The sequence below is a fragment of the Peromyscus eremicus genome, chromosome 13 (genome assembly GCF_949786415.1).
Source record: "Peromyscus eremicus chromosome 13, PerEre_H2_v1, whole genome shotgun sequence".
Lineage (NCBI taxonomy): Eukaryota > Metazoa > Chordata > Mammalia > Rodentia > Cricetidae > Peromyscus > Peromyscus eremicus.
The window spans coordinates 23,139,867-23,166,281 of NC_081429.1; the positions used below are offsets into that span (position 1 = coordinate 23,139,867).

The following is a 26,415-nucleotide window of genomic DNA, read 5'->3' on the forward strand; positions in this document are numbered from 1 at the left end:
AACCATCACATACACAATCAATAAATGATGTGCTCTGCCGGTTACATCCCAGGGGTATGACTGTACTTTGAATTGATCAAGTGAAGTAAATAGTTCAGATTTTAACGAACCTTGAATGGTTTGCTCTGATGTAATCCATCCATCCATCCCTTTAACAATGCTTTGTATTCATCTCCAACACTCTCTGGAGGGCAGGAATGTGAACTGCACCCTTCCTAAATAGTAACGTAACTACCTTGTGAAAGGTTTACGTACTTAAACAAGTAAAGAGGTTAGACTGTTGGGATGGATTAAACACTTAACTATAAATAATTGTAAAAGGCTTTTTCTTATTGAATACTTTTTCATTTTGCCTAGTAAGTACTTTTCCATGTATTGAGAACTATAGTTAATATTTATAACTTTGATACTGAAATAAAGCCATATTTGGTCTATGAATGCCATCTGTTCGTTGTCTGCTTACTAGAGCAGAGTTTGAGTTTATGTCCGTGTAAGAACAATGTGGAAGGTGGTAACCAGGGGTGCATTGCTGGAATTGACAGCTGGTGATGAGCGAGTGAGCCCTTTTGCTTTTAAAAAACTATTAAAAGAAATTAGAATGTCTTTCTGTAAGCCAAAAAGCAATTAGCCCATGAGTCCCTGAAGGATGGACATTTTAATGTGATACAGTAAACAATGTAATATTGTGAACAATGTAACATTTAATGTGATACGGTAAGCAATGTAACATTGCTTCTTTTGTCTTTCTTAGAGGTATTTATTAAAAGAAAACGCTAAGAAGATTCGGGCAGAAATCCAGCTTGAAGGGGTTGCAGAACAAACAGAAAACCTTCAAAAGGAGGTAAGTTCTCTGCAAAAAATCCAGCTCCCCACCAGCCTCCCAGGGCAGCCCCTGGAAGCCTTTGGGTTCCATCTGGCAGGTTCCTGGAGGCTTCGATTGTAACCCCATGAGTTCCCCTGCTGTCGTGGGAAAAGATTCCTGACCAGATCACTGTTGCCACCCACGCTAAGGAAGAACCAGGTGGTTCGCTTAGCTGCTTGCCTTTTCTCGTTAACCTAAGCGGAACTAAAAGATCTCTATGATTTCCTTTTTTTTCCTATATTCAGTCTACCGTGGAGTTTGAGGGGCAGAGTGGCTTCAGTACTAAGTGGTCCTTTGACCTGCAGGCCAGGTTGACTCTGATGGTTTTAGGTCCTAGATAGAATTAGCTTAGTTTTCATGTCAGCAGGGAATTATTTATTTTGTTTACCTCATGGCAAGGTGTGAGCCACCAAAACATCTCCTTGTTTATAGCGTGTGAGGGAGGCCTGTTGTCAAACAGTTTATTATAGATTTCTCAATATGCGCAGACATACACAGCTGTGCACGCAGAAGGAATTTGAAACCAAAGATGATTTGAGAAGACCTTGCATGTTGCAGTGTGGACTTCGGGTCCCTCAGCAAGAAGATATTGTGTAGAAAATAATCTGATTAAAATAATTTTTCTCTCATCAGGAAAGAAGATTCTCTTGGGTCTTAAGGAGAAAATGCCTGCAGGCCCCAGTCTGTTAGTTCATGTTCTTGGATATTGCAATCACAATCTTCTTTTGACTTATGAAATTACTGAAACGAAGTGACAGCTAAGAGCAGTTGTGTCAGCGTCAGGGCTGGGAGCTTTGGGGTCATGGCCTCACTCACACTCCTAAGGAGATGCTGGTCACCCCCATGTTACCCATCAAGTTGGAGGTGGATAGTTCTACTACCTGGCAGATTGGGGTCTAAAGCAGTCCCCCTGCCTCCTTGTTCTTACTTCATAGGAACTAAAACCTCACAGGCAGTGAGGTTCCCCTTCCTGTATTCAGTGTGAAATTCTTCACTATACACTAATGTTCTGGTCTCCAGTCTCATAAAAGCACAAACTGTTCAGCCACCTCTTAGCTATGCCAACATAGTAGCAAAAGGGATTGCTCATGTGTCTGCAGGAGTGCCGGTGTGAACAACCTACCACACTGCCAGCTGTGTAAAGCGTAACACACTTGTGTAGAGTATATAACAGTGTGAAGACAGTGAGAAATGGTGATGCAGCCAGTTGAGGTGTTTACAATCTGACGCTTCCCCTGATGGCAGTGGATTCCTGCTCTGCCACCAGGGTCATGCATCCCTTGTTTACTGAGTGCCTTGATTTTTATCATATTCTCTTATGCTCAATTTAATCATATATGATTATATGCTTCATGGCCCAAGGAGCAATGGGCTGCACCTTAAATGTGTGTGTGCATTATATATGCACACAGGTAAGTACCATTCAGCTTCTGCGTGTAAGGAAGCACACGTGGTATCTAGACAACACCCGTATTTCTCCTAAGGAGTCATTTCTCTTGTCACTCGGTGACATGTGACTGTACACGGGAGCTAATGTGAGTAGAAGGCTTTCACAACTAGACACAGGAAGTACTTTGCATTACTAGTCATCTAGACTGCTTATAAAAATGAACCATCTTTTCTCATGATGAATGTCTCTTAGGTGATTTCAGGATCCCGTTAATCACATCTGAGCCCAGAAATATTAGCCTTGGTTTGCACGATAGTGTATTTTTTTTATGATCTGGATGTATTTGATCACTTTAAAGAGGCAACAGCTAGCGTTCGGAAGCTTGCGTGATAGTAAACCACACTAACCTTACTGTCCTTACTGTCCTGTCAGCTCACTAGAGTCTTAACCAGCAGTCAGCAGGTGAATCAGGCAGCAGAGAGAACCGTCAATGGGACTCAAGCCCTGGCCATGTTCATTGAGCAGCTGCACACAAACATCAAAGGTAGTGCAGGGCTCTCCTTTGGGGACTGGGTGCTTGTTTGTTAGAAAGAGTCGTGATCACCTTATGAAGAAGGTGAACAGTGTTTGGCTGGGCTCCCTAATGCCAAGGGACTGGGACATCCCATAGCACAGGGATCCTGAAGTGTCCGGGATCCCTACTATCTACCTTGAAGAGACTTACCTAGCAACAAATGTTCTCTGTAGAAATCACGACAAAGGTGGCGACATTGAATCAGACCGCCCGTGAAGATCTCCAGCCACCCATTTCTGCTCTTCAGAGCATGCACCAGAACATTTCTTCTTTGCTGGAGCTTACCAAGAAAAGGAATTTCACCGAGATGCACCAAAATGCTACCCTTGAACTCAAGTAAGTCCCGAGCACTGTTCAAACACCACCAATGAGAAGCAGGCATTTGGATGCTGTGGAGGGGGAAATGGTGGGGAGAATGATCTCTGAGAATTAATATTGCAAGCGAGGAGAGAGGTCGGCTGTCCAGGAGATGAGGAGATGGGTACCCGCCCCTACCAATACAGAAAACAAGTCAGTGGAATCAGGGCAGTCCATCTCTGCGTACTGTGCAATAGGCTCTGTGTTCTCTGGGACTCTCAGCTTGATTTTATCTACTACAAACTGAAGAGTCTGGGGAACTGTTATTATAATCAAGTACAGGGTGACCTGTCGAGAAGAGAGCAAAGTAGGACACCCCGACCACAAACTCCGGGACAGACTGACACTGTCAGAATCACAGAGCTTGGTCACGCAAGCCCTTGTAGAACCCCACAGGGGGCAGCCCCAGAGAATGGATGTACGTAGACTCAGGAGCCTGTGACTTCCTGCCTGGCCTTCTCTAGTTTGGTTTTTTTTTTTTTTTCTTTTTTCCCACATAGCTGTTAGCTGACACTGTCTTTCTGTCAGGTAGGCTGAAGATCATTTTAACCAGTTAGGTGAGACTCACTAACTCTGTTCCTTCTAGTAACACTTGAAGTGTTTGTAAATTTTATTACTGTAAACTATCATGGGATAGATGTCTTGGGCAAGCATTTTCTTTCATTTTCCATATTTCTATGTGGTTTAATATTAAGTATTTATACTACAAGTTCTCCCCTTCTCCCTCCTCTGTCCTCTTCCTCTCCTTCTTTGTCCTCCTCCCCCTCCTTCTCTTCTTTTTCCTTCTCCTTTGAGACAGGATCTCACTATGTGTCCCTGCTGGCCTAGAACTTCCCGTTTTCCCACTTTAGCCTCCCGAAAGCTGCGATTACAGTGTGTGCACACGCAGGTCCTGCCCCTCCTTCCTGGGTTTCAGGGTATCCTGTTACCAGAGCAGACCGTAGGAACTAGATCATTTAGTCACGTGATCCGCACTCGGAGGCTCCCTCCTGCTCGTTTCCAGATTAGTTCCACAAGAATGTTAATGTAAAGTACTGCACGCTTTCCCCCAGCAACATGCACATTAGGCTCATACCTCCTTTCATCTTTTTTTTTTTTTTTTTTTGGTTTTTTGAGACAGGGTTTTTCTGTATAGCTTTGCACCTTTCCTGGAACTCGCTTGGTAGCCCAGGCTGGCCTCGAACTCACAGAGATCCCCCTGCCTCTGCCTCCCGAGTGCTGGGATTAAAGGCGTGCGCCACCACCACCCGGCTACCTCCTTTCATCTTTGAATACACTTTCTGACCTGTTGCTTTGCTCAGGTGGAACTTGAAAGGAAGACTTGGTTGGCAAGGGTTTGGAACGAGGTCCTGTGATATAGAATGTTGCTGCAGAGAGCCTGGGGAGGCCCAGAGAAGACTGAACCGAGTGCTATGAAGGCAGCAAAGTGCCAGAGCGAGTACCAAGACCACAGAGTGCCCATCTGTGGCAGCGAGCGTGGCAGCTCTGCCTTCCGCTGCTGCCCCACGTAGGAGAGAATCCTTGCCTATGCAGGAGCTATTACAGATGCAGGTTCCCAGGCTGGCAGTCCTAGAGACTCAGAGCCATCCTGCGGGACCCCCTTCCTCACATCACCCTGCAACGGCCAGTCTCTTGGGTCACTCAACGGAAAGGTTTGAGCCCCAGGTGCAAACATGATACTAGGAGTTGGGGACACCCAGAGGACACACAGCAGAGCCTTTGTGCCCAGCAGAACTTCTAGACCACCAGGGAAGGCAGGGCCACCCCTTCCTCTTCCCTGTTCCCTGACCTCCCCACTGGCTGGGTCCTCTGGGAATGCTTGCTCTATAATTGCAGCCCCCTTTTCTGTTTGGAATACAGTTGTCAATCAGATTCTATGTTTCTCTCTCCCATCTATAAGTGAAGCTGTGACTAAGGGAACTTTTATTAACAATGGGGGAATTCAAAGTGTATTTTCTAGCTTCCAAGATACTCCCTCTTCCAATGTCATGGATTATTTTAAGAATTATTTATCATCATATTACTAATTATCATTGTTATATAAGTCATGGCCAGTGCTTGTGTGTGGATAAACAGTTGTGGCACACACAACAGTCACTTTCACTCTACGTCAGACCACTCCCACCTTCAGGGACTCCCTGCAACTCCCAGGATCCCAAGTGTAATTCAATTTAGGGCCGAGATTCTTTAAGGATGTGCAACCAGTTGAGGAAGAGGATACCAAGAGCCTGCAGGGGTGTGTGGGGAGGAGTGCCCGTGAGGTCCCCTCGCACCTGTTGATGCAGTATGGGGGGTGACATTTCTGCCTGGGGAGGCCATTGGAAATGCAGCATCTGTGGGTTTTCCTGGGGGTCCGTCATACATAGCACCCATCTGAACACCAGATTCCCTGCAGGAAAGCAGGTGCTTGTCTGAATCGCCTTGCTTGCACAGTTGAGCCCCACTGTCCTATGAGTTAGAGGTGTGTGGCACCCTTGCCCACTGGCCCTGCTAAGGACAGCTGACTGCCACTTGCCGTGGGAACTCTGCTTGGCACACTGCAGATTATCACTAGCAGCTGTGATCCCGAATTATTTTCATGCTCATGTCCCCACAACTATGTGAAGATCACTTCAGTACAGAAATGTGTTCTGTGACAGATAAGTGGGGGCCGGGGGCTGCTTCATGAACTAAATGTGCAGGTTCTTTATTATGGGTCTTCCCATGTCAGTATCCTGACGTTCATGGAGAATTTCTAGGGAGTGAGAGAACTGAGGATAGACCTAAGTCTACTGTTCTTGTGGAATCTGCTTAATGATCCATAGGATTACAAACAAGAACAGTCCATGGAAAACTACTTATGTTGTTCAACTTTGCAAGACACTAAGAGTATAGCCTTGTCTGTCCTGTTCACATGATTGAGGCCACAGATAATGTTTAGAAAGGAATAGCAGAAAATCTTCTGCCGTGTGCAATAACACATGCCTATAATTCCAGCATTTGGGAGGCAGAGAGAGGTGGATCTCTCTGAGTTTAGGCTAGCCTGGTCTATATAGTGAGTTCCAGGCCAGCCAGGGCAAAAATAGCAAGATCCTATTAATGAATAAATAGTAAGAAAAAACATTGTTTTGACTTCCAAAAGCTTGCATTTATTAATGGTTCAAATTGTATCTTTTTTTAAGCAATTTGAACTTCTAAGTTTTTATCAGAGCTGTTTTATTGGCCCCCGAACCTTTTTCTGCCCTATGAATAAGTTTCCCTCTTCCTTCAGTTCTTGGTCCAGTGAAAGAATGCCGTTGCCATCATCAAGCCTACTTTAAACCATAGCTATCTCAGAAAAACGTTCCCAGTCGAGGGCTGGGGAGATGGCTTACAGGGTAAAAATGCTTGTTGTGTCTGAGTTAGGGTTACCATTGCTGCAAAGAAACACCATGACTAAAAGGAACTTGGGTTTATGTGGCTTACACTTCCACATCACTGTCCATCACTGAAGGAAGTCAGGATAGGAACTCAAACAGGACAGGAACCTAGAGGCAGGAGCTGATGCAGAAGTTATGGAGGGGTGCTGCTTACTAGCTTGGTCTTCATGACTTGCTCAGCTTGCTTTCTTGTAGAACCCAGGACCACCAGCCCGGGGATGGCACCACCCACACTGGGCTGGGCCCCACCCCCACCAATCACTAGTTAAGAAAATGTCCTACAGGCTTGCCTACAGCCTGATCTTACTGGGGCATTTTCTCAGTTGAGACTCCCTTCTCTCAGATGACTCTAGCCTGTATGAAGTTGACATGAAACTATTCAGCACACTGTACAAGCATGAAGACCTATGTTTGAATCCCCAAGAACCCACATAAAGCCAGGCACAAGTAGTATGGGTCTGTGGTCTCAGAGCTCCTAGGGTGAGATGGGAAGTAGAAACAGGAGAGTATCTGGAAGGTTGCAGGTCAGCTTACCTGGTATATGAAAAACAGAGAGAGCCCATCTCAAACAAGGTACAAAGTAAGGACCAGAACCTAATGTTGTCTTCTGAACTCTACATGTTTGACCTGGAGCTCATGCATTCTCTTCCCCCATTACACACACACACACACACACACACACACACACACACACACACACACACACACACCAGATAAAGATAAAGAAAGAAAAATTGCTTCTAGTCATAAGTAGTCAGGATCCATGTTAAGCGTGGTGATTCATACTCACAATCCTAGCAATGAGGGATGCTGAGGCAGGGGAATTTTCATGAGTTCAAGACTAGCTTAAGCAGCACAGCTAAGATCTGTCTCAAAAATAAAAAGTAAGTCTTTGTATGTTATTTTTGTTCCAAGAAGAAACGTGAATCTGTTAAAAAAAAAATCTCATTAGTATTACAAGACACGTGCTTTGTTTTTATTTACTTCCTAAGTGAACCATTTCTATTTATCAGGGCTGCTAAAGATTTATTGTCACGAATTCAGAAGAGGTTCCAGAAGCCTCAGGAAAAGCTGAAGGCATCGAAGGAGGCAGCCAGCGACCTCCTTTCAAACCACAGCAAAGAATTGCAGGCTGCCGAGGAGCTCCTGAGGGAAGCTGAGAACAGGACCCAGGAGAGTGACTGCCTGCTGCTCCTTGTCAAGGCCAACCTGAGAGAATTCAGCGTGAGTCTCCTTCCTTCTCAGTTAGGACTGTGATCATACAGGCCTGTCTGTAAACGGTGCCAACTTTAGGTTCTAACAAAGGGAGCCTGGCCAGTGGCTTCAGCAGGTGGCACTCACTCGGTGCCAACGTCAGGGGCTGGCTTGCTTTCATGATACATCTTTAATTGGTGATTTTTGATGTAGGAGAAAAAGCTGAATGTTCAAGAAGAACAGAACTTGACCTCAGAGCTCATCGCCAAAGGAAGAGAATGGGTAGATTCTGCCACTACTCATGTGGATACTGTACAAGACACCCTAACAGTAAGTTACAATTTGGGCCGCCATACCACAGTTTCTAGAGTAGCCACACACCTCATTTATGTGTGCACATGTACACTAGTAAATAAGTATGCATATATTTACATTTTAATTTCCCCATGCAGCAGCTGGAGCATCACAGAGATGAGCTCCTTTTGTGGACCAGTAAGCTCCGAGGCCACGTAGATGAGCTGGTCATGCAGATGTCCAAACGAAGAGCTCGTGACCTGGTCCACAGAGCTGAGCACCATGCCTCTGAGCTGCAGAGCCTAGCAGGTGTTTTGGACAGGTAAGGCTGCGTAGTTGTCGTAATCCAAGCAGCGCTTGCCAACCCATTGATCAGGGTGAAGGTGGCTTTTTTGGTTACAGCATTGAATCGCTTTTACGCTGTGTTTGTGTGCACATGCATGCATGCACACTCGTGGATGCCTATGCTTGAGTGTGCATGTATATGTAGATGCATGCATACTTAGAGGACAGGCATGGAAAAGCCGTAGGGCAGTCTTTGGTATCGCTCCTCAGAGGCTGTGCACCTATTTTTAGAACAGGGTCCTGATGACCAGGAACTCACCGTATAGGCCAGGCTAGCTGGCTAGTGAGCTCTGTCTCTCTCAGCCTCCCCAGCACTGGGATTACAAGCCACCATGCTTGTGTTTTTCCCCATGGACCCTGGGGAGTCGTCGTAAGGTGCTCATGCCTTCAAGCCAAGCATTTTACTGACCGAGTCATCTCCCTGGTGAACTTTTATTGTCATGTAAAAATGAGACTCCTGTTTTACCTGTGTGGCTGGTCAGATTCCCTCCTGTGTCTGCCAGCTCACTTCGCCATAGGCATGCGTATATGATGGGAAAATGCAGACAGAGTACTATGCTGCCATGCCAGGCTATCGAGGTTTTCTAAGGACCTACAGTGCTCATGTGCTTTGTGTGCAAGTTGCACAAGGAGACTGTGTTCTCTGTGCATCTTGTGTTCTTGGCTCCATGATTCAAAGGGCGGATGTGGCTGCCCATGCTCTATCTGTAGAAGTGTTGGCAGTCTCTTTGCCAGTGCTGAGAGATATCACATCCCATCCTTATCCTAGTTCTTGGTGGTCTATGCTTATAATGTAGTTATTTTTTCCAGAGAGAGAGAGAGAGAGAGAGAGAGAGAGAGAGAGAGAGAGAGAGAGAGAGCACAGTATGTGTGTGTGTGTGTGTCTGTGTGTGTGTGTGTGTGTGTGTGTGTGTGTGTGACAGTGTGTGCTAGTGCCCACAGAGGCCTGAAGAGGGCATCAAATCCAAAGGAGCTAAAGTGACAGACTGTTGAGCACTGCCCAACATGGGTGTCGGCACCTGAACTTGGTCTCTTAGTGGTTAGTTGAGCCATCCCTCCAGCTACCATCCCAAAGTCACTTTAACAAATAGTTGTAGTTATTGCTTAAACTGTTCCTCATCTTGTTAAAAATAAAGCATAACTCTAGCCAGCATGGTTCCCAGGCTTATTTGTACATTGGACTTAACCTAGGGCACCTCATCAAATACTGGCTTCCTGTACCTTGTTCTTCCTCCCCTAAGATGGTAACTTACGTGCTCTGGATTTTGGCTAGGATTTACAGTTTCTTTCCTATGGGATGTGTGTGTGTGTGTGTGTGTGTGTGTGTGTGTGTGTTAAAGTACTGGGTATTGAACCAACCAAGGGCCTCATGCATGCCAGGCAATCACTCTAATACTGAGCTGTATCCACAGTCTTCTTTGTACTTTCATCTTGAGACAAGATCTCACTAGTTGCTTAGGCTGGTCCTGAACTCACTGTGGAGCCCAGGCTAGCTCTGCATTTGTGATCCTCCTGAATCAGCCTCCTAGTTTAGGCTAGTAGGCCTAGCTAATCTTGGGGTGTTAATTATTTGGTGAATTTGTTTCTTTAAACTTGTGTGTAAAGGATGGATATAAAAAGCATGGTGGGAATATTTGTGAATTGGAAAATACTCCCCATTGAGAAATAGTGTCAAGAATAGATTATACAACAAAAGCAATTAAAAATGACTCAATAGCCTATCGCATAAGTTGGGTGCTGAATTGAATGCTGTGAGTACCATAGCAACCAGTAAAAAAAAATGGCGGCAGAGCCTCAGCTTCTCTGTATCATTTCCCATCATTCCTTAAAGATATGTGGGCTCCATCCATGGCTAGATTAAAATCTTTATTATTTAGTCTAAGAGTAGTGAAAGCAATTTAAGTGTGATAGCCAACATTAAATAACATTATTTTTTTTAAATTTATAAATTATTGAATTTCCCAGTCAAATAGCAAGAGACAATAATTGCTGATGTCTGGTATGGGAATTGCCCAATTCAATATAGTTGGAGAGAAAATGAAGTGATTCCCTCAGCAGGCAAAGATGTGTCAATTGTCACATTTCATTGTCTGTGTAAGAGCTAGTGAAATCACACCCTTGCCAGTTGGCAAATTTCTAAACTATTTGCCTGCTTGTTAGAATGAAGTTCAACTGATGGAAATATTATCTGATCCTCCTGCAGACAGCCAAGTGAATCTCATCAAGTTGGGGTACAGCACCCCAGCACGTGCTCAGAAAGCTTTTTGAAAATTACGAAACGGCTTGCAAGAGAGATTATAAGCAGTATACACATGCAGGAGCACCCCAACACAAACCGTGAACCTCAACATGGATTGAGGAAAATGGGGGACAAATGGTGGTAATTGATGATGTTTCTCTAGGTTCTGAGGCCATCAGCAGCCTCAGTGTTAAGGAAAAGCAGTTCCGAGTGTTGCCATGACAAGCAGCTTCTCAGGCATGACTTCTGTGTGTAGAGGGGAAGCCATTGATTGCTAGTCCTGGCTTCTTTTCTCAGAAGAAACGAGGAAGCTTTCAGCTTTAGTAGGCACCTACTGTATTCATGAGTGACCCCACTGGCTTTTTTTTTTTAATAACATCTCTAAATAATGCCGATTTGATAGAGACCTTGAAAACGTTAGAAACGTGTCTGTGAATGCCACCAGCGCAGCGCATGTTCATGCCAACATCCAGATCATGATGGAAGATGCAGGAAGACTGGCCGCTGATGCTCAGGAGACTGCAAATGAAACAAGCTTGGTGAGAAATGCCCAGGGCTTCATTGTGCCTCTTCCTTTTCTGCATGCCATGCATGTCTTCTAGAACAGCAGTGCTCAACCTGTGGGTCACGACCTCTTTGGGGGTCAAACAGTTTTCAGGGGTCGCCTAAGACCATCAGAAAACACAAGATATTTGCATTGCAATGCACAACAGTAGCAAAATTACATTATTAAGTAGCAACAAAATAATTCTATGGTTGGGGGTCACCACAACATGAGGAACTGTATTAAAAGGGTCACAGCATTAGGAAGGTTGAGAACCGCTGCTCTGGGAGGTTTTTGAGCATACACTCATTGGCTCAAATGTATTTAGACACATTCTTTTCTGGTGAAATCTGTTTGTGTTTTTGTTTGTTTCTTTGCCATATCATTTGCCCTTTAAATAATTTTTAGAGAACAGGGTCTCACTATGTTGCACAGCCTGGCCTTCAATTACTGAATTCAAGTGAGTCCCCCGCCCCAGACTTCTGGATAGTTAGAAATGCATTACACCATCTCACTCTATGTTTTTAGTCATTTTTGCTTCTTTGTGAAGACTAATGCCTACAATTAAGGAGGAAATCTCAGTTTCTTCTGATAAGGCATTGATGCTGTCCAATACCCACTTGACATTTCGTTTTACTCACAACTTTGTAATGGCCAATGGCCTTCTTTATAGACTTACACATGTCTCTGCGTTCTTCCTCTCAGACATCGAATTTCCCCTCCGGCTCTGAGGTGGACTTTCTGATTTGGAATCTGGCTGCTGCTCCTCCCTCCAATGGGGCTGCTCTCTCTTGGAGGTTACTATTGGTGAATTGTTCTGTTTTTCAGGTCTCGGAATCCCTGGTTTCTCAGGGGAAAGCAGTTCTGCAGCGCACATCCAGATTTCTAAAAGAAAGCATCAGTGCCAGAAGGAAGCAGCAAGGTCAGTTTGCATTTGGAGGAGCAGGATGAGAGGCCACATGTCAGTGAGCATCCTCGGAGATCACTCTCCTTAGAGCCATTGGAAGCTTCACGTGTGTCTTCCTCTCCTTCATGTTGGGATTTCGCCTTATCTCAGCATTGGGTGATTGTGAATCTTTTCCTAGTGTCGTCACTTACTTGAACGTGCACGCTTCTCTGTACTTAAGCCTTCCTTGTGACCACATTCCAGGGGTTACCAGAGTTGGTATCACTGCTGTTCCTCCTGGTGTATGTGCAGATGCTCCTCTTTTTTCTCAAACATCCCAGTTCCTTGAAGAAATGAGTTATATTATTATATTATAAAATGCTATCTTTACTTTTTTTTTCATCTGGCTGGAAACCTGATAGGCCCTCCTTGAAATGTTACTGGATTAAATCATATATGATCAATCCTTTTCCATAAATACCTATACAGTTCAAGAGTTTACAAGTTCAGTATACAAGCAATCACCTAGGACATGTACGAGCATAACATAAAATGGCAAGAATCTGTCCTATATGAGAAAATGTGCAGGCATGGCATTTTTCCTAATGTATAATATGCTTCTCACGTTGATGCAGGAAATTTGTAGGAGTAGCATTAGACCCTCCCGTAGTTCCATGAGCCAAGGGCTGGACTTTGCCATAGCTGTCTGAATTAAGAGCTAGGCCCTGCTGTAGCTGACTGAACCAAAGGTTTGGACCAGGGCATTTTTGTTTCTCTGTGATGAGACAAATTAGAACCTCCCTTGTCCTCTGAATATTAGATCTTCACAATTCTTGCTCACCAGCTCAATCATAAATGCTGATGGGTTTTGGCTTCAGTTTACAGAGGTAAAGGTCCTTCTAGGCCATTGAACTGTGAACTTCTTGACAGTTAAAATTCCAGGCTTTAATCATGTGTTCAAAATGCTCAATGTGGCTTCATGTTATGAACAGAAACTGTAGAAGTTTTGATTCAACAGTGTAAATTAAAAGCAGAGGAAGTTGAGATGAGTCCAGATTCGGTAGGTGAAGGGAATACAAAAGAGCTGATTGGCCAGAGTGGCAGGTTGAGGACCATAAAGAGCCAGGCAGGTTCCAGCACAGGGAGAAAATTACAGTCTGACAGTTTAAACATTTCTTCATCTGTGCGCTTTTATGAACTTAGACACAAAATTCAAGAACAAGTAATAAGGCAAAAGGCATTAGGAAGATAGAAAAAAAAATGATCAGACAAACCAAATCCATCCCCAATGTCTTCAATGGATAGAATTGCTGGGGGATCTCTCCGTATTGAGGCATCTGCAGGAACCTGTATACTTGGTAGATGGATGAGGAATGATAAAGCTGTTACCTCGGTAGTGTTCTAGAAAACTAACCTAAAGAAGATCCTTCCTTCCCCTTCATGTAGGTATTTCATTAAAGCTAGATGAGCTGAAAAATTTGACGAGTCAACTTCAAGAGAGTGCAGATAATATTACAAGGCAGACCAACGACTCCCTCTGGATCCTGAGAGAAATTCCTGGAGGTAAGCAGAGATGCGTTTCGTGGCATAATTACCTTCTTGTTGTGAAAACGGTCCACAGAAGCATGGGCAAGTCCTGCCTGATGTCTCATTAGGAACTACGGTCGAAAATGAGACCAAGATTGATTAAGCTTCAGCTTGAGAGGAGTGTGACTTAGAGATGAAGATCATGAAACTTTTTAAAACAAACGCATCAAATCACACTCTAAAACGTCATGATTACATCCTGAAAGGCTTTAGGGGCTTTTGAAACTTTTTAAAACAAACACATCAAATCATACTCTAAAACATCATGATTACACTCTGAAAGGTTTTAAGGGCTTTTTTGTAACCACCTTAATTACTGGCTTTCAAATTGGGTTTGACACAGCACTTTGGGGACAGAGGGACCTTCCAAAGAGGCCAAGAAGAAGAGAGAACGTGCTTGCCTCCCCTTGGAGGGGACACCAGACACATTGTGAATGTGGCAAATGCAGGAACTCTCATTTTGTGGTCTTCCTCCCTCAGACAGGAAAACATTATAAAGTCAGCCTGTTGATTTCATGTTGATGATGTGGAAACACATGGTTCTCCAACACTTTAAATAAGTTTGAGTTATAACCCAAATGAATCGTGGTCTCATGCGCTGTGTACGTGACCCCAGGTCCCCTTGCTTGTTTCTAAGGCCCAGCTGGGGCTTTCTCACCTGGAAATGTCTCTTTCCATTTCTTTTCACCACTCCAAGGAAAATGATCCTTCAACTAATTTAATAAAACACTCACAGTTTTATTTGGGCCTAGTTAAACTGGCAGGAAAGTTGAGAGAGAAGGGAAGAACTGCATAGGGATTTTCTCGCTTATTTTCTGGGGTCTTCTGGCCTCAACCTCATGACTGTGTTGTGCATGCTTCCTGGTGCTGGAATGACAGCTATGTGCTACCACCGTGTCTAGTTGCTGTATACTTTTATATGGCTTCTTCCGGAGTGAATACTTTACTCTGTGTGCTGAGACAGACATTCTCAGCCAGGTGTCCTTGAATAACAGAATTCTTTTTCCCTTTGCAGCCATGTCCTCCCTAAGCTGCTGTCCCTTGTAGTAGCAGCCAGTCCACGTTGTGACTAAATACCACTTTATCCAGCTGCGGCCACTTCCCTCTTAGTTACAGGCTTAAGTTCCAGAGCCTTCTTATCCAGACATGAGATGCCGTGGGGTGAAGATGAGAAGGTTTACAAACAGGGACTAAATAGAGACGTCTGGGGCTGGAGAGATGTCTCAGTGATGTCTGGGGCTGGAGAGATGTCTCGCTGTGTAAAGGCACCTGCTGTGAAACCTAGGGACCCGAGCTTCATCTCTGGACCCCACACACTGGAAGGGAGAAACCTCCTCCCACACCTTGTCCTCTGGCTTCCAAATGTGTACCATAGTCATGAACACTCACACATACACACGCACACACTAAATCAATATGTAAAATATTAAAAGTACTTTCAGTGAGTGTATCACCCCAGAGCTGGACTAAGGGCACAGCCACGAGCCACTGCTTTTGTAGTCTCGCTGTGCAATTGAAGTAATGTTCCAGAGAATTAAATATCCAAGTTATTTCATTGGCTCTTTAGTGGGGTGATAGAAAATATAAACATACAGCCTTCTTTGACGTGGAAAGCAAGAAGCCTTGTTTAGTATTCAACAAGAAAAACAATGGTTGGGACATGTTTCTGTGTAAAATGACATTTGTGGTTTTAGACTTTTCTCTGAGTCTTCAGCGGGGTGCATGCTTGCCCTTGCCTTTATTTTAGGTGTGAGAGAGAAGGGGAAGAAAGCCAGAGAGCTGGCCACAGCCGCCAACGGGAGTGCCATGAAGACACTAGAGGACGTCCTGGGTTTAAGCCTAAGGGTCTTCAACACATCAGCGGACCTGTCCAGAGTGAATGCCACAGTACAGGAGACAAATGACCTCCTGCGTAACTCCACAATGGCCAGTACGTCGGTGGTCTTCCTCCGATTGGGAGAGAGCTGGGTGCACAGGGATGCAGAATGAAACTGTCCTAGCGTGTAGATTTCCACTGGTGAAGGAGAGGGGCCTCAGGGAATGCACATTGCTGCTGTGTGCATTATTCATATATTTCAGGGTTTGATCACTCTGTTCCGTCTTATCCGGTGTCTTAGTAATGAGCACTTCCCTTCCTTCTTCTCTTCTTGCCTAACTTTCTTGCCTCCTTGTCTTTGTTAGCTCTGTTGGCTGGAAGGAAAATGAAAGACATGGAAATGCAAGCCAACCTCTTATTCGATCGACTGAAGCCTTTGAAAACACTGGAAGAAAACCTGAGTAGAAACCTGTCGGAGATCAAGCTTCTGATCAGCCGGGCCCGGAAACAAGCAGCTTCGGTGAGCTGGGCTTGTGGCTCTGAACCCCACAGCTCCCAAAGTTTGGGCTCCTGCTCACAATTACAGAATTCAGTGGGCCTGGCGCTCAGCCACCCCAACTCCCCTGCAACTTCTACAGGCCCAGATCTCAGTAATCCCATGTCCTCTTAGGCTCCTCTCATTATATTTAAACCATCTTCCTCAGAATCCTGCTCATATTTAAGAGTTCAAAGACTCTTAAGAAAAAGTTGTCCTTACTGTATGGGGATTAATACATATATAGTTAATGCCTGACTTCGTAACTTAGCCTTGCTGCCATGAAGACATTAAGTCTAGTGGTTACATCTGGTTCTGTTCCTTCAGTTTACCAATTAACTTTTAATGCTGGTAGTACTCTCCAAATTGAGTAGCATGGGCCTCACCCTCCAGGACTCTGAGCAAACAATCTGTGTACATGCAGATGCTGTACAAGTATACTTCACTAAGTACACGAGGTTACAGAGAGGTCAAAGTTGGGGAATCGTTCAGTAACTACCCATGGATCAATTCACTTGTTTTAAGCATGTAGTAAGCCTCCCGAGAGAGTATACAGTGGCCACAGTGTGGGGCCCTAGAGAGGAAGAGCGTGACCCTCACCTCAGCTTAGTCTTTCTTCAGCTTTCTAGGGAAAGGCACTCTGGGTTCTCCAAGAGTCTTCCTTTCTATTAAAGGATGCAGGCTCCCATGCACTCTTACTTCCCTCGGTGTCATGGACAGCCTAAGAAAGTGTGAGACAGACTTACAGTTCTAAATCCCATGGTTAATGCAGACTTAGACGAGTGGAAATTAATAGAAAATCCATACACAGATAATTAGGAAGAGAGCAAGCAATATGTAATAAATAATAGTCTATAGCTATTTACTGAGTGATATAATAAATATGTTACCCCTGCATTTATTTAACAAAGGATCATCAAATACTTTATATCAGGCTTTTTCTTTGGGGCCACCAACCTGCTCCCAAATCATGACACAGAGACTTATTATTAGTTTTGAATGTTCGGTCTAGCTTAGGCTCATTTCTAGCTGGCTCTTTTAACTTAAATTAACCTGCTTCTCCACATCTACCTTCTGCCTCGGGGCTTACTACCTTTCCTGCTTCTGGACACCTTACTTTCACTGCTTCTCTGGCTGGCTGCCATCTGCCTAGCTTCTTGCCCTGGGCGTGTCCCTTGTCCTCTCCTTCTCTCCTTCTTCCTTCTCCCAAGCCTAGATTTCTCTGCCTATTTATTCTCTCTACCTGCCATCCCTGCCTATCCCTCTTCCTCCTAGCTATTGGTCATTCAGCTCTTTATTAGACCAATCAGGTGCCTTAGGCAGGCAAGGTGAAACAGATGCAACACATCTTCACATAATTCAACACACATTCTGAATAAACAAATGCAGCAGAAAAAAAGTTATACACTTTTACACAGTTAAAGTAATATTCCACAGCATAAACAAATGTAACCTATCTTTGCCTAGTTAAAAGAATAATCCACAACAAATCCTGACTGTGGGTCAGGTGGTAAGAGTCCACAGTCACAAGGTATTAAATCTTGTATAAATGAGACAGTGCCTTATGTAAAAGAATCTATTGAAAACTAAAGAGCTGTAGCTGGGCTTGGTGGCGCACGCCTTTAATCCCAACACTCAGGAGGCAGGGGCAGGCAGATCTCTGTGAGTTCGAGGTCAGCCTGGTCTACAAAGTAAGTTCCAGGACAACTAGAGCTATTAACACAGACAATCCCTGTCTCAAAAAGAAAAGGAAAAAAAAAGGAGGAAAACTAAAAAGACTGCTCAGCAGTTAAAAGCACTTGCTGTTCTGTGGAAGACTAGAGTTAGAAAAGCTGAGTTCTTCATAGTGGCACACACCTATAACCCCAGGCTGAGGCAGGGAGGATCATGTGTTTCAACTGGAGGCCAGCCTGGTCTACACAGGAGAGACACTGTCTCTAAATAAGCAAATCCTGATTTACATGACTATCCTGTATCTAAACAGTTGATGTTGTCTCACTCTGGGAAACCAAAAGTGTTTTATGAATTATGCACAGAGGAACCAGAGACACCTGGGGAATTGCCCCTGTGTGTCACTAGGTCATGAGTTGCTTTCTTTTTCCCGTCAGATCAAAGTTGCCGTGTCTGCAGACAGAGACTGCATCCGTGCCTACCAGCCTCAGATTTCTTCTAGCAACTATAACACTCTTACTCTGAATGTTAAGACACAAGAGCCCGACAACCTTCTCTTCTACCTGGGCAGCAGCACCAGTGTAAGTGAGCGACCCTGGGAGTTTGGGAATACAGGTGTCTCCTTGGTGGACCCTCTCATGATGAAAACATCAATGTGACGGTCCTGAAGTCACTGAATTCTCCTACCAGGGGTAACCTTTGCTACAATTGTAACATTGGGTTTCAAATAAATGCAAAAGTAACTGCCTAGGGTTTGGGCAGATAGGTTGGTGGGTAAACCGTTTGCCTGAGAATCTGAGCTCAGTTCCCAGGACCCACTCAAACAAAGCCTGGGTGTTGAGGTATGCATCTGTGTTTCCAGAGCTGGGCAGGTAGAGTTAGGCAGATCTCTAAGGCTCCCTGGCCAGCTGGCCTAGTCTACTGATAGTATCAGGTCAGTGAGGGGCCCTGTTTCAAAGGTAGACAGCACCTATGAATGTACATGAGGTTGTCTTCTGTCTTTGTGAACATGCCATTGCTAATATGCATACATGTGAACTTATACACACACATGAACACGGGCACACATGCCACAAACAAGAAAGTGACATACCTTATCAGTGCCCCCATCTGCCACCTTAGTGGTACACCTTGGGTACATCATGCCTCTGTTGACTTGAGGTTATTCTCAGATTGCCAGGCATCATCCAGGTCCTTCCTGCCAAGGAGTTGCCCATGGTCCCTAGATGACACGTTTCCTAGAGAAGACCACTGCTCCTTTGGCTGTATTCAGGAGGGATCCAAGCCCTTGGGACTTGGGAATGTCAGGAAGGAGATATTAAGAAGCATGTTTATTATCACAGATGTCTTCTGAGGAGACTAGAATAGAGAAGCCCGCTTGCTTTTGTGGCTCTTGCCTTAGTATGCATGCCACACACACCCATTGGCACCTTCTGAAACAGAAAGAAGCGAGTGCCGCCTTGCCCAGTCCTCCTGTGGCTTGGTGGCAACCCCACTGAGTGTTCTGGGGAGCTTCCTGAGAGGCATAGTGGATGGTCAGTCTGCAGAAGCACTAATATCGGGTCTATCCTCTGCCTCGGGAATCTCCGTGCTCCAGAAAAGCACTGAAGTGTTGTGTTGGCTATGTAAATAACACTATGGAACTCATCCCCACTCATCCCCCCTCCCCCAGTCTGATTTTCTCGCAGTGGAGATGCGGCGGGGGAAAGTGGCCTTCCTGTGGGACCTGGGCTCCGGGTCCACAAGGCTGGAATTCCCAGATGTCTCCATCAATGACAACAGATGGCACAGCATCTTCATAACCAGGTAGGGAGAGCATCCTCCAGCGTCTTTCTACTTTCAGTTGCTCCTTCTAAGACGTTTGTAACATATATGATAAACAGGCTTCGAGTCCCAGTTGGATTATAAACAACCAATGATGAATTAATTGTAACTATAGTATCTGCACCATAAGTGTGCAGTACCTTCAAAAGCCAGATGAGAGCATTGGATCCACAGGACCTGTACTTAGAGACGGTGATGAGCCACCGTGGGGGTGCTAGGAATGGAACCCAGGTCCTCTGCAAGAGTAGCCAGTGCCCTTAACCACAGAGCCGTCGTCTCTCCAAGTCCCCGGATTTTTAAAAATATTTTTAGGAAGTCCAAGTCCAGGGAGACCTGCCTTGTAAAGTGGCTTCTTCCACCGAAGAGGATTTAGTGAAAAGCTACGGAAGAGGGGAAGACGGGATGAAAACGGGAGATGTGTTCTCTTAAAATTCAGATACAAAGCCAAATCCTTCCTTTTTAAAGCCCCCACCCCAGAAACAACTTCCTTCAAGCAGTCTTCCCTAGGACTTTCCTTTTACCTTTCTGTAATATCGTGGGGTTTTTGTTGATGGAGTTGCTGGAAATATTGACTTTTTGTTAAAAACCGGTGTCATAGTGAAAGGAGTGATTTTTATTCAGACGTAGTTTAACTCAGTAATGATCAAACAGGGAAAGGGTGGGATGAAACGTCTCTTTCCCAGGAACTCCTTAACATGACTGGGGGAGTAAAACAGAGTTTGAATGGGTAAGTGGGAGTAAGGAGAGCAGGCAGGGGGGATGAAAGGCATGCTGACACATGTGAGCACGTGAAATGTTTCAAGTTCCCCTTGCAACTCTTTCTGACCTAAGGTTTGGAAACATGGGGTCACTGAGTGTCAAGGAAATAAGTTCGGCTGAGAATCCACCAGTCAAAACAAGCAAGTCTCCGGGGTTGGCGAATGTTCTGGACATAAACAATTCAACACTAATGTTTGTTGGAGGGCTTGGAGGTCAAATCAAGGTAATATTCTCTGAGTGTCTGAGCAAGACCCACTGGCTCGTCGACTCGCTTGTGGTCAAGTATGTCCTCCACAAGCCAAAAGTGTCTGCTTTTCTTCGTTTCCATTTTAGCAGAGTCTGCAGAGCTGTGCTGGGTTTGCCAGGGTAAAAGGTCATTTTTAATCGTGAAGATGAATACAAGAGAAATCAATGGTGCCGTTTGCCACTTAGAGAGATCTTTTCCAATGCTGAAATAGGAAATTCAATGAATTTATAGTAATTTCTGTGAAGTCCCTTTCTCTCTCTTTTGATTTTAGTGGTAATTATGCTAATTGGTGTTTGGCAAGGGTGCATTGTATTTGTTTAATGACATTGGTTAGTTGGACTGGGTTCAGTGTTCTGAGGTTAGTTGGACTGGGTTCAGTGTTCTGAGGTTGAAAGGAAGGTTTGCATCCCACCTGGACTAGACTACTGACCCCCTGTCTGGTCTGATGATCACCTCTAACAGGCTTGCCCTAGAACCCCTAGCAACTGAGTTGATCTTTAGGAAACTATCCAGAGCTGGGTCTGGTCATGCGCACACACCTATAATCCCAGCATTCTCGAGGCTGAAGCAAGGGAACTGAGAGTGTGAGGCCAGCCTGGGCTACATATATAACAAGACTTTTTCTCAGCTCCCCCTTCCCCTCAGAAAACCAAACAATGCAAACTGTTCCTGCTTGGCAGTAAATCCAGCTGTTGCAAATGGGCCGTTTCATCACGTGTCCTCTTGGAATTTAACTGTGGGCATTTGAGCCCCCTGGGTGGTTTGAGGGAATGTATGCTTCCAACTGGTTATGCATCATGTCTTTGCTCTTGTCTTTACATCAGAAATCTCCCGCTGTGAAGGTTACTCATTTTAAGGGCTGCATGGGAGAGGCCTTCTTGAATGGCAAATCAATCGGCCTGTGGAATTACGTCGAAAGAGAAGGGAAGTGCAATGGCTGCTTTGGAAGGTAATCCATCCCCACATCCAACTGTTTTGTTAGCTCTGTGCTCTACAGCCCCTTGAGAGGTCATGCACTGTGCTCCTGCCTTGTGTGACTTGCTATTGTTAGGTCATTAGTGTCCTTCAGGTCAATGATTGTATTGGGTTTATAGTGGCAACTAAACCAGTTAATTCTTTAATCCGTCTTTTCGTATGTTGCTAGATACTCTCACGTAGTACCAGCATCTTTCTGATGATCACCCATCTCTTCCATTCTTGAAGGGTATTGTGAGCCTCTGAGTAAAGCAGTTCTCACTAAAGAAATGTGGAAAATGTACTAATTAGCAAGTAGAGTTGGTGTATTGAGAGTAGCTGTCACGTGCCCATGGACAGAGGGCCAGAACATCTGGGATTCCTGTAGGCCTCAGTACTAACTGGGGGGAGGTACTATTACCCAGGTCCCTCTGTGAGCAGGGCCCCCTCACCCAGGCCCCTGACTGTGCCTGCAGGTACCAGCACCCTTTCAAGTACTAGAGCCACTGATGAAGCATGTGGTGTCCCAGCCTGCATCTGTCTTGGGCGTTGTTCCTAGTCAGGAGCCCAGACAGTCTCCTTGCAGCTCAGGGTAGTAAACCTAGGCTGACTGTGGAGCACATGGGTCTCATGGGTCTAAAATATAAGCCCACAGAGGCTCCAGCAGAAGTTTCTGGGAACTAGCCCAAAAACCTTCCATAGCCCCCAGGGGCCAGGAGACTCACTTTCAATCTTCATTGCCTTGGAATTCATCCCTTCTTGTGGCTGCCCTGACTGAGCAGGCTGTGAGGAGGGAGAGAAACCAGAAACAAAGATTATTCAGGTGCTTGGGTAAGAGAACTCCTGGGCTCTGGGTAGGAAGGAGTCACACACAAGGACAGGACAGCTTTGTGAAGTTTGTTCGAACCCTGGTTTTACCGTTTTCTTGGACTGTATCTTTAGACGACGTCACCTGTGTCTCTTAGACTTGAACGAGCTAACTGGAGACACCCCCACCATCAAGGAGCACGTTTGCTGTGTGCCGGGCACTAGTCCTAAGAACTTTGCACATGTCAAGTTGTGTGCATCTTTCCAGAACACTCTGCTGGTTTCCTTTAGAGACGAAAGCAGCAAAGGAGAGAGAGAGATATTAGGGAACGTTTTCATGTTCACACAACTAGTAACTTGGGAAATTGGGGTTTGAACCCCAGTTGCCTGGCTCTAGCGACTGTGTCCTCAGTCAGACCAGACAGCAGGAAGCAGAGATTAGGGTCGAAGAAAACATTTGAGTCAAGTGCTGGACATACAAGCATGAGGACCTGAGTTCGAATCCCCAGAACCCACGTGATGCTGTACATAATATCGCACGTGTGTAATTCTATAACTCCTGCTGGGATATAGGAGGCAGAGACAGAATTCCTGGAAGCTCCCAGGCCAGCTAATCTGGAGTATGTAGGGGAGAGAGAGAGAGAGAGAGAGAGAGAGAGAGAGAGAGAGAGAGAGAGAGAGAGAGAGATCCTGCCTCAAGTGGGATGGAAGGTGAGAATCCACATGCAAGGTTGTTCTCTGACATCCACACATATGCTATGGTTCCCTCCCCTCCCTCTTCCTCCCCTCCCTCCTCCTCCCCTCCCCTCATCTCCCCTCCCCTCCCCTCCCCTCTCCTCATTAGCCTGATTGCTTGACTGTTGGGTTACCACCCTGCTTGGATGTGTGAAGCTAAATTTAGCTATTAGTCTTGCACGGAGGAAATTTAAAATTCATATCCCAAACTACTCTCATTTTAGCTTTCCCTCAAGCCCTGTGGTATTCCAGGAAAGCTTTTGGAGTGTCTTTGTGATTAATTACAGTTAAAGTTTAGGGTAATTGAATTGTGAGTCCAGTCAGCCTTTGATATATAAGGGGGAAAAAAAACAGGAATACACTGGTCTTAAAAAGTATTTTTGTGCATGTATAATTCATTAAAAGCTGTACACCTACCTCAAAATATGCAAGCTTTAAACTCATACCAAGCATTCTTGAAGGCATCAATGACATTGCTCATAATATGGTCCTTTTGATACCTATTTACTGTTTGATATATTAGTTAAAACTAGGAGAAGCCAGGTATGGTGGCAAACATTTCATCCCAGCACTCGGGAGGCAGGGACAGGTCTCTGTGGGTTCAAGGCCAGCCTGGTCTACGTAGTGAGTTCCAGGACAGCCAGGGCTCCACAGAGAGCCTCTAAAGAAAATGAAAAACAATAGAGTGGTAAATGCTAACGTAAAAATATCCTGAAGGCACCGGAAGTGAGAAAGGATGGCTACACCAAAGGAAATTAGAGGAAACAAACACGTGCATTGGATAAGTAGAAATATGTGTAGTTGTTATAGTCTAGTGAACAGATTTCACTTTCCTGCCACAATGGCCACTTGCATTAACTCTCTTTACCTTATAAAGCAGCTGGGCTCTGGTCTGCATGGGTTTGCCTGCATGCTAAGTGCCTTGTCAATCACAGGTCGGGTGTCTCTTATCTGACTGACATGCTTGGGACTGAGAGTGTTTGGCGTTTTAGATTTGTGTTTTAGGACTTTGGGATAATTGCATATGCATAATGAAGTATCCTGGAGGTAGGATCTGAATCCAGACACAAAGTTTATGCTACATACACAACATGCGCATAGCCCGAGGTGGTTCTGTATATTTTAAACCCTCTCTCTGTCTGTCTGTCTCTGTCTCTGGCACACACTTTTCCCCTCATGTCATCGTGTTTGTCAGTGCTCAGATTGTTCAGATTGTAGAGGACTTCAGTTTTCAGAAGTTCAAATTAGGGGCGCCACTTGCCTTACATTTAACGCCTCCAGTGAGTGATGGAGATAAAATTCCACCCTGGTTTAGGATGAAAGAATTCCTTTGTCTCCCCACCCTCCCGAGAGTGAATGGTATTTCATGGCTTCTCCTTCGCAGCTCCCAGAATGAAGACTCTTCCTTCCATTTTGATGGAAGTGGGTACGCAGTTGTGGAGAAGACACTCCGGACCACCGTGACTCAGATAGTAATCCTCTTCAGTACCTTCTCCCCCAATGGGCTGCTTTTCTACCTGGCTTCAAATGGCACTGTAAGTGAAGCGGTTGGCCCTCTGTGTTTGTCCAGTCCCATTTCTTTGAGATCACCTGTTTCCTGTGGAACTTTTCCTGGGGAGATGTGGACAAATGTCCATTCACTCCAGACCAGAGAAATGCTTGGTCTGGGGAGAATGATGAGTTTATGAGGTTCACTAAGAGGAATAAGAGTGAGGAGTTAGGAACAAGAGAGTCCCCAAGACAGCTGCAGGACTGAGACGTCTCACCCCAGCATGCGTGATGGGCTCCCAAACACTGAGTACACGAGAACCCTTGCAATCAGTTCTGCTTTCCTAAGTATCCCACCACCTCCTACATCCCTGGGGAGCTGGGGGATTCCATACAGGGAGGAGGACAGCACAGAAGGGAGGGAGTGGTTGGCTGCAGTCTCAGGTGAGGGGACACACATTCCCTGAGGGGACATCAACGACCCGAGCTTGTCAAGGTCTCATTTGGGGAGTCACACCCACTGTGAGGAGCACGGTGGCAGCCATACTATGGCTTGAGGACAGAGTTCTGCAGTGGTGTCTCCTGAGGATATGGAAATGTATCTCATGTAAATTTACCTTTAGCCAGTTTCCACAAGCACACACTACTGTAATCTACACATATATGCTGCACAGGTTCCCACTTAAAATCACTTACCAGTTAACACAAATTCATAAAGAACTACGAGGAACATGTGAGAGTGCTGAGGGGAAGGGTGCCTCCACTTAGCACAGGTATTAGTCAGACGTTTGCTATTAAGTCCTCGTTCAAACCGCGTCTTGTTCCTTGTGTAACCATTATGGCCTTGTTTTTTTAAATTATTCTTACTATTATTTTATGTGTAGTTTCTCTGCCTGTGCACTATATGTATGAGGCCAAATGAAGGCACTGGATCCCCTGGGATTGGAGTTACAGATGGTTGTGAGCTAACAGGTGGATGCTGGGAATCGAACACAGGTCCTCTGCAAGAGCAGCCAGTGTCCTTAACCGCTCAGCCATCTGTCCATCCACCACAGTATCCTCATTTGAGTGTCCTCTGCGGGAATGGTCCCCTTTTTCATCTTGTATGCTGGTCATTTTCAGAAGCAGCCCGCTTGTCAATTTAAATAAGAAGCACGCAGAAGAGTCCAGTTCTCCTACTAAAATATGGATCTGGGTAACAATGGAGAGCAGTTCACTTAATTCTCAGTAACGTTCTACAAAGCCGTTGGGGGTGTTTTTACTTTCATGTAATGGACCAGCTATGGGGCTAGGCTCAATTTCCCCAATTTGACTTTAAAAGGTTACTTCCACCCCTGACTTGGGTGGGAAGAGCCTAGAGGTAAAGATGTATCTGCAGAGAACTGTTCTTTCCTTCACAGAAGGACTTTCTGTCCATCGAGCTGGTCCGTGGCAGGGTTAAGGTGATGGTGGATTTGGGGTCAGGACCCCTCACTCTTATGACAGACAGACGGTATAACAACGGAACCTGGTACAAAATCGCCTTCCAGAGAAACCGGAAGCAAGGTAGGTGCACAGGGTAGATGTCTGTGATGTTGGCTGCCCCTCTAAGAACAAAGAACACTCTAAAATCAGCGGGCACTGTGCTCTGTTAGCTCCTGGCTCCATCCTAATGATATCAGAGTACACCATCCTTACCATTCACCACTTGGCTAGAAAAGAAGAGTACATTCTTGAGTGATATTCTGACTGAAAGCTACCTCTGTCTATGGAACAAGAAGCAACGCGGTTTGCTTCTTACTGGAAGAACAGTATTATTCTGTGTGTCTGTGATTTCGCTATTTCTCATTTGATGCCAAACTGGAAACAAGAATCAAATCCCGTTTTCTTCCACATACCTACTGTTACCATTCAGTTGTGTGTATTCTGT

The 26,415-nt window shown here is 45.2% G+C and overlaps 1 protein-coding gene across 1 annotated transcript in view; it reads left to right on the top strand.

Annotated features, from left to right (window-relative positions):
- The window catches only part of Lama1 (laminin subunit alpha 1), a 130,839-nt gene that overhangs the window by 88,467 nt on the left and 15,957 nt on the right, over positions 1-26,415 (top strand). Inside the window, exons 34-50 of the mRNA XM_059278034.1 lie at positions 752-841; positions 2,685-2,796; positions 3,000-3,162; positions 7,595-7,805; positions 7,989-8,105; positions 8,228-8,391; positions 11,057-11,192; positions 12,026-12,119; positions 13,530-13,646; positions 15,418-15,600; positions 15,852-16,006; positions 18,130-18,273; positions 19,365-19,498; positions 20,348-20,498; positions 21,347-21,471; positions 24,403-24,553; positions 25,907-26,051. Coding sequence (XP_059134017.1) covers positions 752-841; positions 2,685-2,796; positions 3,000-3,162; positions 7,595-7,805; positions 7,989-8,105; positions 8,228-8,391; positions 11,057-11,192; positions 12,026-12,119; positions 13,530-13,646; positions 15,418-15,600; positions 15,852-16,006; positions 18,130-18,273; positions 19,365-19,498; positions 20,348-20,498; positions 21,347-21,471; positions 24,403-24,553; positions 25,907-26,051 — 2,392 coding nt within the window. The remainder of the gene's footprint in view (positions 1-751; positions 842-2,684; positions 2,797-2,999; positions 3,163-7,594; positions 7,806-7,988; positions 8,106-8,227; positions 8,392-11,056; positions 11,193-12,025; positions 12,120-13,529; positions 13,647-15,417; positions 15,601-15,851; positions 16,007-18,129; positions 18,274-19,364; positions 19,499-20,347; positions 20,499-21,346; positions 21,472-24,402; positions 24,554-25,906; positions 26,052-26,415) is intronic.